Genomic DNA, 13,853 nt, shown 5'->3' with positions numbered 1-13,853 from the left:
CAACTGGTTCCTGTGGTCTTGTCCCGGTGGCCATCTAGGAGACAAAGGTCTTCACGGGGGATCTGTCTCTGGGGTTCATCTAGTTGTCCTGGTCTGACATTCAGGGCTGTAGAGGTCCTCTCTGGGTGCTGATCCACCATCTGGTCTGGATACGTACTGGATCCGGGTGACTGCAGTGACCATCGGATCTGGATACAGACTGGATCTGGTGGCTACGGTGACCTCTGAATAAGAGAGAAACAGACCAATAAAAGCGTAGATGCCATTTTTCTAATGTTGTAGCAAGTACATCGGGTGTTATGGGAAGTGTTCCCGGTTCCAGCTGACCTAATTAATGCAGCCTAACAATCATTTAACGAATTTGAATGTCAGAAATGTGTTAGTGTGTTATGTGTAAGCCAGGTTAAAGAGATGGGTCTTTAATCTAGATTTAAACTGCAAGCGTATGTCTGCCTCCCGATTATTCCAGAGTTTGGGGCGCTAAATAGGAAAAGGATCTGCCACCAGCAGTTGATTTTGATATTCTAGGTATTATCAAATTGCCAAAGTTTTGAGAACGGAGCGGACACGGAGGACTATAATGTAACAAGAGCTCATTCAAATACTGAGGTGCTAAACCATTCAGGGCTTTATAAGTAATAAGCAAGATTTTAAAATCTATAAAATGTTTAATAGGGAGCCAGTGCAGTGTTGACAGAACCAGGCTAATATGGTCATACTTCCTGGTTCTAGTAAGAACTCTAGCTGCTGCATTTTGGACCAGCTGGAGTTTTTTTGTTAAGAGTGCAGAACAACCACCCAACAAAGCATTACAATAATCTAACCTTGAGGTCATAAACGCATGGATTAACATTTCTGCATTTGACATTGAGAGCATAGGTCATAATTTAGATATATTTTTGAGATGGAAAAAATGCAGTTTTACAAATGCTAGAAACATGGTTTTCTAAGGAAAGTTTGCTATCAAATAGCACACCTAGGTTCCTAACTGATGACGAAGAATTGACAGAGCAGCCATCAAGTCTTAGACAGTGTTCTAGGTTATTACATGCAGAGTTTTTAGGCCCTATAATTAACACCTCTGTTTTTTTACAGAATTTAGCAGTATGAAATTACTCATCATCCAGTTTTTTATATCGACCACGGATTACGCTAGTTTTTTAAATTGGTATGTTTCACCAGGCCGCAAAAAAATATATAGAGCTCACTGAGTATCATCAGCATAACAGTGAAAGCTAACACTGTGTTTCCTGATGATATCTCCCAAGGGTAACATGTAAAGCGTGAAGAGTAACAGGCCCTAGTACTGAGCCTTGAGGTACTCCATACTGTTCTTGTGATCGATATGATACCTCTTCATTCACTGCTATGAAATGATGGCGGTCATATAAGTATGATTTTAAACCATGCTAATGCACTTCCATTAATGCCAATAAAGTTTTCTAGTCTATGCAAAAGAATGTTGTGGTTAATAGTGTCGAACGCAGCACTAAGATCCAATAGCACTAATAGAGATACAACCACGATCAGATGATAAGAGCAGGTCATTTGTAACTCTAAGGAGAGCAGTCTCAGTACTATGATACGGTCTAAATCCTGACTGGAAATCCTCACAGATGCCATTTTTCTCTAAGAAGGAACATAATTGTAAGGATACTACCTTTTTCTAGTATCTTGGACAGAAAAGGGAGATTCGAGATCGGTCTATAATTAACTAATTCTTTGGGGTCAAGTTGTGTTTTTTTATGTAGAGGCTTAATAACAGCCAATTTGAAGGTTTTAGGGACATATCCTTATGACAATGATGAATTAATAATAGTCAGAAGAGGATCTATGACTTCTGGAAGCACCTATTTTAGGAGCTTAGATGGAATAGGGTCTAACATACATGTTGTTGGTTTAGATCAGCGGTTCTCAATTCCATTCCTTGCGCCTCCCCTGCTCTGCACATTTTGTATGTCTCTCTCATCGCTTCAGATGTTAGCTCTATTCGAAAGTAAGTGCCCTGCGAAGTGGACATCACAAGACATTCCGCCATGATTCCAGTTTGAAGCGAACATATATGTTCCATTCAAAGTGCACTGAAGTGTGTGAGACGTGAATTTAAATTGTATTTACAGGTGCATCTCAATATATTATGTCATGGAAAAGTTCATTTATTTCAGTAATTCAACTCAAATTGTGAAACTCATGTATTAAATAAATTCAATGCACACAGACTGAAGTAGTTTAAGTCTTTGGTTCTTTTAATTGTGATGATTTTGGCTGATCACAGAGAGAGATAGTTAGATAGAGATTCAACAGAAAAGCGAAGCTACACGGAGCTACAATCACAAACCAGAAGTATGGCAGAAAAGAAATGGAAACCTCAGCAAGCTCCTCAAAGTATCAAAGTAGCACCACCAGTGTAATGGATTTGGGCTTAAATATTAATATTAGGTTTGGGTCATACTATTTTATGGGGCATCAGATAGGAATTTCACATTGACAGTAAAGAGAAATCAAAGAAGATTGTTGAATAAATAAGAATTACCTAAATTGGAGTACGTTATATGCTGACCAATCTGAAGGATTTGAGAGATATTGTTAACTTGTAGAGCCTCTTACTGAATTATCAACACAAGGAAGACACAAATGTAATAAAATGATTTTTATTAACAAAAGAATAGTCAAGAGTAACTAAAAACTACTAAATGGGTACAATGAATGGATAAAGTGCAAAAGATTGATAAATGCAAGTGATTGAGTTTCTATGAATGTTACACATTATCTTATGGAAAGATAAATTGTAGTTCCTTTGGAGCTAATAGGATATACCTTATTCTGAATTCAACAAATAAACAGATAGATTATTTGTTATTAACTGGCATCAGCTAGTGTTGTCACGGTACCAAAATTTCAGTATTCGGTACCAATACCAGTGAAAATCCACGGTTCTTGGTACCAATTTCGGTACCAAAGCAAAACACAAAAACATGCTAATTAAAACATTTGACTATACTTTCATTTAATCCAATCTGTGTACATATTTAATTTTAAAGGGATTTTGAATTTTAAAGCCAAGAATAACAACTAAGTTAGCTAAAAAAAAATGACCATTTGTACATTCTCTAACACGTGTATATTTTAGATTCACAATTCATTAAAAAGCCTCTGGTGTGTAAAAATAGTAAATCTCATCATGTCATCCAGTTTTTTTACCCTAATAAAAGTTATAGGAGCATTAAATAGTTAATAAAGAAACTTAATTCTAATGCTCATTATATTAACGTTAGCCACGCTTATGCTAAAGAATAACTACTCTAATAACAGCCTGCATTTCAATCCAACATTCAAATTAAAATATTTCATAGTATTCATAACAGAAGCAGTGTTTCCCACAGCTGCATATACAGATTCATTCTCTGCCAGCAGGAGGTGCTTGTAGAGTGCGCAAGAGAGAGAGGTTTCCCCGGTAACGGCTGTGATCAATAAAGCTCACAAACGCTGCTTAGGCATTACAGGCAAGATGACATCCATCATTTTCTGAAGACAGTCGGTTTTCTTCAGAAATACAGTGATATAAAAACACCCGCACTGGGTTTAGACTTTGACACGTGCAGTGCTCATGTTTATTCAACAAAGTCAATGCCTTTTAGAAAATCTGTTTGTTGCGATCAGTTTTGATATTTCCCAATGTATGGGAAACACTATGAAACTCACCTGCTTGAACTCTTTAATTTGATCTGGGTGTCTGTCTTTAAAGTGTTTTGTTAGTTTGGTGTGTTTCCTCCTTTTGAGGTTGCCTTATCTCAGTGCTTTTATGAAGAGAGTGCATCTGCGCACCTTTTAGATAGCGCACCAAGAACCGGGTTGACCGGGTACTCGGTACCACCGGTACTTAAAAAAAAGTACTGGGTCTTTTGACAACACTAGCATCAGCTATATAAAATCTAATGAAAATTAGATAATCATATACTGACAATAAACACTAATGCCAACGATCTGCGGAAAGAAATTTAGAAAGAGTGATATTCCCCCTGGTCATGTGCTGAGTCTGGGCTGTGACATCTTCCACTTATTGTCCTGAGCCATGCTGCAGGAAGTGGCTCAGGAAGAAAGGAGTTGGATCCGTTTCACAGTCTTGAACACAAAGCACTGGTGAGCAATGAACTCCTGAACATAGAGAAGGTCCTGGGTTTGGAAATACGAAAACAGAGGAGCCTTATAGGTGAAGGTGCTGAAGTCTGTACAGAAGATCCAGACAGCCTGGAACATGCAGGAGAAGGTTCTCTGACAATACGATTCTGGAGTTGTGGGAGACGATCCTAACTAGTTTGGAACTCGCAAATGGAAGATCAATGAAGAGAAGGTTCTGAAGTTGTTGCTGAAAATGGGGGGCACTAAGCTTGTGGTCATTGTTGCTGTTTCCAAACTCCCCAAATTTGCTTCTTTCAGAACTACTTTGTTTCTCCTTGGAATAGCATAGCAGCTCAACAACATAGAGCTTAGCACTTACAGTAGACAATTTCTTTGTCTCTGAGAGAACCTTTGAATCGTTCCTGAGAAGGAGGGATTTGCAAGTTGGCGCCTTTCAGATCCAGCGTTTTGTTTTGCAGATGCTGCTGGAGGTCATGATAAGAGGTCTATAATAAAATATTTCAACTCAAATCAATACTTCATCTATATTTACTCATATGCCCAGTAACTGTGTAATAAGCGGGACAATATACATCGAGCCGGTTGACATTGCAAAATAAACTCCTTACAAGTCCTGATCACCCTGTTGGGGTTCATTTTGACTGGATATTCATTATACCTTACTTCAAAACAACTAAAAAATTAGTTGTAGTCTGTAAAGTTTGTAAAGTAAAATGTAAAAAAACTTCAAGAATAAATGTTATCAGAATTGTAATAAATCTAAAATAATTAAGCACTAAATGCTGCAAATTTTATATTTACCAGTATATGTTGATGTCCCCTTTTCAGTCAGAAACATTATATACAAAACATTATGGATATGAGAGGAGATAATAAAATGTGCTTTAAAAAAATTTTTATAAAAAAAAAACATTTAATAAAATGAGATGCCTCGGGAATCCATTAATGTGTTAACAAAGGGTCGGCCAAACGTTCCTATATCCTGTAAATAAACATGCCAAAACATATCTTGTACATTCAACCAAGCCTCCAACAGAACTCGTGAATACATTTTATATTATATATATATATATATATATATATATATATATATATATATATATTATATTATATTGCTAACTCTTCTAACCAAGCTCAGTACAGAAATCATTACCCTAAATGTTAAATAGCAATATCTTTGCCTTGAATAATCTTTCCTTAAATACAATATTTAATAATAAAAAAAGTATATATCATTAAAATAAATGCAAAGTAATTAATCGAACTTCGTGATGTGTATTTAATCTATATGTTTAAAAAGATGGATATATTCAGTAATTTTTTCAAAACATTGATTAAAAGTTCTGCCGATTCATGTCCGTTTTTGATTAATTCTGAATTCTAAATCATGAATGATTTTCTTTGACAGATAATCAATTTAAAATGCTAAAATGAACTGAATTGTAATTTTTTTTAAGTAGTATAAAATATTTAAAATATTGAGGAGACTGAGGATGGTTGTGACAAAGAGTAAGTTGTAACACTGCCAGTTCATCACTTAGGTACAGGGTTGAAATCTCTATCATACCATTTTAATGAGATATTTTCACAGAGATAGCAGTATTTTTGCAGTATTTTTGTGACTTTGTGATTTTATTTTCACAGGGGTGGCAGACACAAATTATCACACTCTCTAGTTTGTCCTATAAAATGTTAGTTTTAAGAAGCCAAATTAAATAATGAAAACAACTCAGTTTGTATCCATGATCAGACCATAATAATCTTTTCACTGTAGGAAAAAAAAAAAAAAAACTCTGATTTAAAAAAATGAAAAACTTACCTGCCAAAAATGTGGTTTCTTTTTTTTTTTTTGGTAATGCAGAAGACACTAATGTGTATATGCAATTTGATAATGACAGTTTGACTGGCATGAGAAGAGAAATATTCAGTGTTGCTATTTCATTTTACAGCTGTAGTTGTAATGTTATATATCTGAGATGGAAGGATTTTTTATATTGTCATTATGCATTAGTGACACACTATTTTCCTATTTAATACTATAAAGTTGCTTTGTCACAATTGGTATTGTTAAAAGTGCTATATAAATAAAGGTGATTTGATTTGCTGGTATTACAATAAATGGGTATAACTGTAAAGTCTATGGCTCCAGTGAAGCAAGTCCTGCCTTTCAAATAAAATCCAGTCACCCATTTCATCGCCAGGTCTTAACTTGAAACTAGCTCTCAGTTTTTGATCTACAAAACTGGAGAAATCTGTAGATTTTAGTATTCCCCCATTCAGTTTGACAGGAAGTGTACTTGCATGACTCAAAATAGCATGACCCAAAATGGCCACCAAGCGAACTGACTTGCTTGAAACAAAGTGTTTTTAATTTAGGCTGTAGGAGGCAAAGGCTATGAGAAATTAGCTAAAGATTGGTTGTTTGTTCACAATTAGTGAAGGACAATCTATCTTCTGTCCCATTATTTCTTTCACAATCTCTTTGTTTTGCTGAATGCTGGTGGTTGTGATTGGATGTGCTATGTGTGAGTGCAAGTGTGTGTTACAAGCAGAAGTGAAGGTTTGTCAGTATTCACTATCGTCTTTTCCCTGCTTGTCCGCTTTGTTTTCTCTGGTTCTCTCTGTGTGGACATGTGGGGGATGGGTGCTTGATTTAATGAACTCCTCTGAGGTTCAGACTGAGATGATCAAATGCTGCTCTTCTTCACTACAGTCAGATAACAGATGCACGGCGTTTCATGCTAACTGAGCTCAGCGCTCAATAGAGCTGCTCCAGCTCGCCGGATACCTTTACACACACACACACCAATAATGACAATATTGCTAAGAATCATGGACTTAATCCAATTATGATGTTTAAATGATGACATGCGCAAACCTCTTCAGTTCTGTTTACATGCAGTTTTCATCTTAGATTGATTAATGGATAAAACCACAGGGTAGTAAAATAACAGGGAAGAAGCAGATCAGCTTGGCCAAATTATACCAAAGACAAGTGTTGGGAAAGGCTCAGTGTGGTGTGGGATGATATTCTGGGGTGTGATACAACAATGACACATATTCTATAGTAATTCAGTCTCTAAAGTTGCGATGTACCATGAGTTTCAACCCCTCCCCCTAGCATGCATTTTAGAAACATGTTTTTCTTAGTAAAAGCTTTGATTTATAGCAGATATTATGAACTAATTTAGCTCAAATCAATAATTCATGTTCAAATATTTATTGGGTGGGTAGATGTGTAATAGGCATATAATGTATAATGTGCAATCAACTGGATATGATCTCAAAATAAACTCATATGACCCTGTATTTTATGATAATGATCTGTTGATTGTACATTATCTTTACTCATGTTTATGTGATGCAAAGTCAGAATGAACTCCTCAGATCCTGTCATCTTCTACACCAGTGTTTCGAACCTGGCTTGAGCCATCATCCACTAGTACACACATTTTAGTCCGAGTAGAAGAAATTTGATTAAAGTTTAAATGTACCTGAATTAAAATCGCAGTATTCCACATATTATACCCTGGTTATGGTTGCTCTGATTAGAAGCGTAATTTAACATAATCATCATAGAATTTAATAAACTTCACAGAATGATTACAGATTTCAGGAAACATCTTTACAGTCAATCCCCTTACAAACTGAGTCTAAGCAAGTAAGACAGGTTTCAACCTTCAGGAGACAGAGACATTTTTGGGTCCTGAAGATGTTTTGACATGCACTGACATTTGTGCTTATTTCAGTTAGTCTATTCTATTATTGCACTAGTGGTCTATGTTCTTCTGGTTATGCACTACTGGTGTAATGAGATTGAACAAAACTTTACACAGACTGGGTTGGTAATTGATACTTTCAAAGCAGTAGCATGCTAACCTTTGTGTTACTGTCAAACTTTAGTTGCGTACTTGAACCATTTATTCATAGTGCATGCTAGACTTCCGTTAAAAGAATATTTACTGTACAAATGTTTCTAAATTCACATACATGAGGGAACTATTTTTGCTAGCACTCCTGGCACAAATCATCTCCATAAACATTAGATTGAATAGATCCTGGGATATTCCTCTAGAAAAGCTTTGTGGAATCTGAGAAAACACACAAGCAAGTGCACACGAGTTACAACAGAAGAAACGAAGACATAAAGCATAAAATCAAAGAAAGTAAGTGAGAAATTGAAAGACAAAGCATGTGAAAAAACTAAGAGAGAGAGAGGGAGAGACTGTAATGGCCCTTGGCCCCTGCAGTGCCCCTCTGTGCGCTCAGTATAGATGAATGGGAGCCTGGTAACCCTTCAACCAGAATGATCTGTGAATACATCATTACAGATCACATCTGAAACCTGTGCACAACACACAATTCCCTAATCACTCGCTCTTTACAGGAAGAATGTGTTTTCGTGCACAATGAGAGTGCGCCCATGCACACTGATAGAGCGCACATATGGGTCAGTCATGTGCTTATATTTTACCTCACAGCTCCTACAAAAGCTGGAATATGATGCGGATGGTTGGTGCTGAATAACAATAAAACTGTTATTTAATTATGTTTTGTATGTGGAGAAATGCATACATTAGTAGTTGATGCTCACTGCTCTGAAACTGAACTGAAGTGTGTCAGATAAGATAGACAAGATAATTTATTTATTTATTTTTAATTTAAAATGAATTCAGTGAAAATTTTAATTTAAATCCTTTAAATATTCATTTTGTCTCAAATTATTTGTGTACTTGAACTATTATCAGCTTTACTGTATTAATAAATGTATTAATATATGCAAACTTACCGACGAGTAAGGCAAATAGTAAGGATCATGAGCGAGACATGTAATAATCCAGAATATTCTTGTGATTGATAAAGCTCAGTCATGCTTACTTTCCCTGCTAGATTTTTACCTTACCACTTAATTGGTCAGTATGCTTTGAATTTGTATGTTGTAAGACAGAATCTAGTTAATTTGTTTTTGAATTGCATTGTTAGTGTGCTTCAGTCCTTAAAACTCAAATGCTAATTTGTCCTTGCTATTTGTTTTGACCTGATGGGAATATATGTGTGCGTCCTCCGGATTTGACATTCACTGTTGCCCCGAGTCTTGACCCCAAACAAGGCAAGTGTGTATGTGTGTGTGTGTGTTTGTGTAAGAGATTATGTCACCACAGTCGTGACTCGTGACTTTAACCCGTTTTGGACACTATGATAATGATAGATGTGCTATTTCTGCAATCTTGACCACAATTAATTATGAAAAGTAAATCTGGAATGATTGAGTATGATGAATTTAGTTGCAATATTTATAATGTCTCAAATTTCTTGGTGAGATTTCCAGAAAATAAGCTAATATTCTCTTGATAATGTTTACAATAATTATATAATAAAATAAGTATTATAGGTCAGCTAAAAATGATTTGAGCTTTAAGCTGTCAGCCTTCTCAGACGTCTTGATGGTTGTGCATAAGAAATTGCTTCTTAAAATATCTTGAATGTGCCAATAATTTCATCATGCAATTACATTTGTTGAACAGAGATTTCACAGTAAGATCACACTTTTCCATGCAGATTCTGGAACATAACCTACAATAATGGCTGATCGTGTGAACTTTGCAGTAAGGTTTGATAATATCAGTGCTGATCTAATATATCATACTTGGATTGCTACATTTACAGCAAAGACATCTGCATAGTCTGCATAGGAGATTTCTAGTCTAATGCACACAAATATATTGTACAAATCAATTCATTAGATTACTGATTTATTATATATTGCTGTGATGATGTTTTCTTTTTATTTTAGGTGTTTCAGTATATTTAATCTATATTTACCTCAAGTTTTATCCATTTATTATGTTATAAACTGTTGATGTGAGCAATGTGTGTGTGTGCTTGATTGAAGAAGGGCCAAAAGGTTGTAATAGCTGTCAGAGAGAGAAACAAGAAGAAAGAGAGTCCGAGAGAGAATCTTCTCCTCTGGAAGGTTGAATAAAATTGTGATAATCGCCATCAGTTGTGCCTCACAGCGGGCTGCTATTCCTGAAAGAGTGATTCCTCCCAATAGAGAGCGGATTGAGTGAGAGGAGAATGGGTCTTTGCCCCCCTCCAAGTCCATCCGCTGCTCTCCCACGGTGGGCATATGCATGACATCAGCAGGCTGAATGGAGCTGGCATCCTCCTCACCCCTTTCCATGCCAGATTAAACCCAAATCTTTGCCCGGGGGAGTTAGAGGGGGGCACTGCCACTTTTGCGGGTAGGACAAAAGCCCTCAGATGGGTAGCCGGGAAACTTCACATGGTCCTGGCCAAGTTGGAGAGAAACAAATAGAGTGAATACCTTTCACTGGCCTCCTTTGGCATTGCATTGAGTCACATCAAACACACACACATACAGATATGTACACACATACACACACTCTTCAGCCCACCCATGTCAGCTTCCAAATGATGCCTGGTGAGGAATTTAAACTCAAGGGAGTCTGTGAAATCCTAAAAGTGGAAGAAGTGAAACTGTCAAGAAGTCATATTTATCTGGTGTTCTGGTTTGGGTACTTAAAGGGTTAGTTCACCCAAAGTACTCCTGTAGCGAATCAATGTGTTTTGGTAAGAAAAATAACCATATTTAAACATAATAATCACTTAAATCTAGCTTGCGCTCACTGTTGTAAACGGTATCAGTTCCGGGCGGATGACATATGAGTTCATCTTTGCACCGGTCAGAAGTGACACATGCAGAAACGCACCGGAGAGATCAAAACAAAACAATGGTCGCTAATTAGAAGTACAAAACAAGGATTTGTAAAGAAGAATGTTGGAGGATTTTGATAAAGCTAAGAGGAAACTGGTTTTCCTTTGCTAAAGTAAGGAAACTTTGCTTCCTTTGCTCCTGTTAACGAACGTTGGTTTTCACGAGAACTGTATGATTTAATTTTACCTAATTTCTAAATGATTCGTAAACGACTTGTTCAAAGCAGTTCAAAGAATCAGTCTCTCTAAACCCCTCCTTTCCGTGAGCCCTCACTGCTGTGATCGGTCAGATGGCGTAGTTCTTTGTGATTGGTCCAGAGCCGTAGAGAGATTGGCTCTGGATTGGTCTACCGTGTACAGCGTGTGTTGGAAACGAAACGCCCATTGCCCATTGGAATGACAGCCCTGGAGACTTGTCAATACATAGGAAAAATGCCATCATTGCACATGTAAGGTACAAGGCAACTAAATGCAGTTAGCATCTAACCAGAAGTGCAATTAGCAGTAAGTACAGGATATACAGTGTCTACAATATGTTACAAACGTTCAATAAATATACAGATAAGGCAGTACTATGGACATAATTTACAGATTGATTTTTAAATACTATCAGCATGATATAAAGATAGGTGTACTATGAACATACTATACAGATGGATTATGTAATGTGTATGTACACTATAAGCAAAAACTATGAACATATGAACATCATTTATACTAGTGCAATGGACAGTAAAAACGTGTATAGAAAAATATTTCAGTGTGCAAATGATCATTCAGTATTCTGGATGAACAGACAGTAGTGCAAGTAATAACAAGTGAACTGTTTTTTGTTTGTTTGTAAACCAGATGTAGTGATGATTAGTGTTTAGGCCGGGGGGGGGGGGGGGTATAGGGGGAAAAGCAGAATTGGGGGGGGTGGATATAGGGGGAAAGCAGAATTCAGTAAGGAGACAGCTGTAGGGAAAAAGTTGTTCCTGAGTCTGCTGGTCCTTGTCCGGAGGCCTCTGAAGCACCTCCCGGAGGGCAGGAGGTTAAACAGTCTGTGGTCAGGGTGAGAGGAGTCCTTAAGAATGCTGCGAGCTCGACGTAGACAGCGTTTCCTCTGGATGTCCTCAATAGCAGGAAGTGTTGTCCCTGTGATGCATTGGATGGTTTTCACCACCCTCTGCAGTGCTTTGCGGTCAGCAGCTGAGCAGTTCCCATACCAGACTGTGATACAACTGGTCAGGATGCTCTCGATCGCACACCGGTAAAAGTTCACAGCTGGTTCTTCTTCAGTGTTCTGAGGAAGAAGAGGTGCTGGTGAACCTTCTTGACCAGGCTGGAGGTGTCTGTAGTCTAGGACAGGCTTCGAGATGGTGGTTCCCAGGAACTTGAAGCTGGAGACACATTCAACAACCATCCCGTTAATGTGGATGCGGTCATGCATGCTTCCTTTCTTCTTTCTGAAGTCCACAATGAGCTCCTTTGTCTTACTGGTGTTAAGGAGCAGGTTATTGTCAGCGCACCATGTGGCCAGGTGCTGTACCTCTTCCCTGTAGGCAGTCTCGTCGTTGTCTCTGATGAGGCCAATCACCGTAGTGTCAACTGCAAACTTAATGATGGAGTTGGATCCATGCACAGGCTTGCAGTCGTGGGTGAGGAGGGAGTGGAGGAATGGGCTCAGCACACAGCCCTGTGGTATGCCGTTGTTGAGTGTGATGGTGGTGGAGCAGGTGTGCCCTGATCTAACATGCTGAGGTCTGTTGGTCAGAAAGTCCATAATCCAGTTGCAGAGGGAGGTGTAAATGTCCAGGTCTCCAAGTTTTGTGGTCAGCTTGGAGGGAATGACAGTGTTAATGCTAAGCTGAAGTCAACATCCGTACATATGTGTTGTTATTGTCCAAGTGTGTGAGAACAGAGTGCAGCACTGTGCATACTGTATCCTCTGTGCACCTATTGCTATGGTAGGCAAATTGGTGTGGGTCCAGTGTGGGTGGGAGGCAGTCCTTGAGCTGTGCTAGGACCAGTCGCTCAAAGCACTTCATAACAATAGGTATGAGTGCTACGGGGCTGTAGTCATTCAGGCACATCGGGGAGGAGTGTTTCGGCACTGGCACAGTCTGTCTGTGTCTGTCTGTCTGTGAAGACCCTTGCAAGCTGCTCTGCACATGCCCTAAGCACACGTCCAGGAATGCCATCCGGGCCGCCGAAGCGAGCATAATGCGTGCATTGATCCGGCTCAATGCAGTGTAGACATCTGTGGAGGTGAGTTTGAGGGGTTGGTGGTCTGCTGAGAGTGTGATCTTGGTGGCCGTCTCCTTGCTGTTGCTGTTGAAGCGAGCATAAAATAATTTAGCTCGTTAAGGAAGGAGACGTCTGTGACCGTTGGAGTAGAGTTGCTTGGCTTGTAGTCACTGATGGCCTGGATAACATTCCACATCCACCTTTAGTCAGAGTTGGAAAAGTGTTCCTCTACCGATTCCTCTGTTCCTCTATTTATCTTACCAATTCAAGCTGGAGTCTGGTGATGAAACGGTTGAACTGATCGACAAGAGACTGATTTGCAAGCACGACTGGAGCAGTACGTTTCTCAGTGGTAGGTGTCAAGTGTTAAAAAGTTTGTGGTAATGATAAGATGTGATAAAACAAATTTACTCTCACAGCCATTTCTCGACATGATGATAACCATATGGAAATTTTACTGTTTTGGGCGGGCAAGTTGGTGACATAGAATGTGGGCAGACATTATGCAAATGTGTTACTTTGTGACGTAGAGCCGTAACAGAACAAGATTTGAATTCCTGACGACTCGTTTAGGCGATTGCGAGCTGACTCTTTTTTTGATAGACAATAACTTTATCTATCATGCACTGTCTGCTTCACAAATTTGCAGGCAGTTTATGTTCACATACAGCTACATGACACAGTGCATGAAAGGTAATATTTGAAAAGGCATAATAGGAGCACTTTAAGTAAAGGTCATGTTCCAT

At 38.3% G+C, this 13,853-nt stretch overlaps 1 protein-coding gene across 5 annotated transcripts in view; it reads left to right on the top strand.

Moving 5' to 3' along the window:
* The window catches only part of LOC109090559 (excitatory amino acid transporter 2-like), a 70,103-nt gene that overhangs the window by 6,436 nt on the left and 49,814 nt on the right, over positions 1-13,853 (top strand). The window contains exon 1 of one of the 5 annotated variants that reach the window (XM_042715838.1): positions 13,077-13,128. The exons of 2 other annotated variants lie outside the window; for them this stretch is intronic. In XM_042715838.1, coding sequence (XP_042571772.1) covers positions 13,106-13,128 — 23 coding nt within the window. In that variant the 5' untranslated portion in view covers positions 13,077-13,105. Of the gene's footprint in view, positions 1-13,076; positions 13,129-13,352; positions 13,460-13,853 lie in introns of those variants that run through there. 2 more of the 5 variants (XM_042715843.1, XM_042715841.1) reach the window with 2 other exon arrangements.

The sequence above is a fragment of the Cyprinus carpio genome, chromosome A25, assembly GCF_018340385.1.
Source record: "Cyprinus carpio isolate SPL01 chromosome A25, ASM1834038v1, whole genome shotgun sequence".
Lineage (NCBI taxonomy): Eukaryota > Metazoa > Chordata > Actinopteri > Cypriniformes > Cyprinidae > Cyprinus > Cyprinus carpio.
This window is presented reverse-complemented; position numbering and strand designations above follow the sequence as displayed.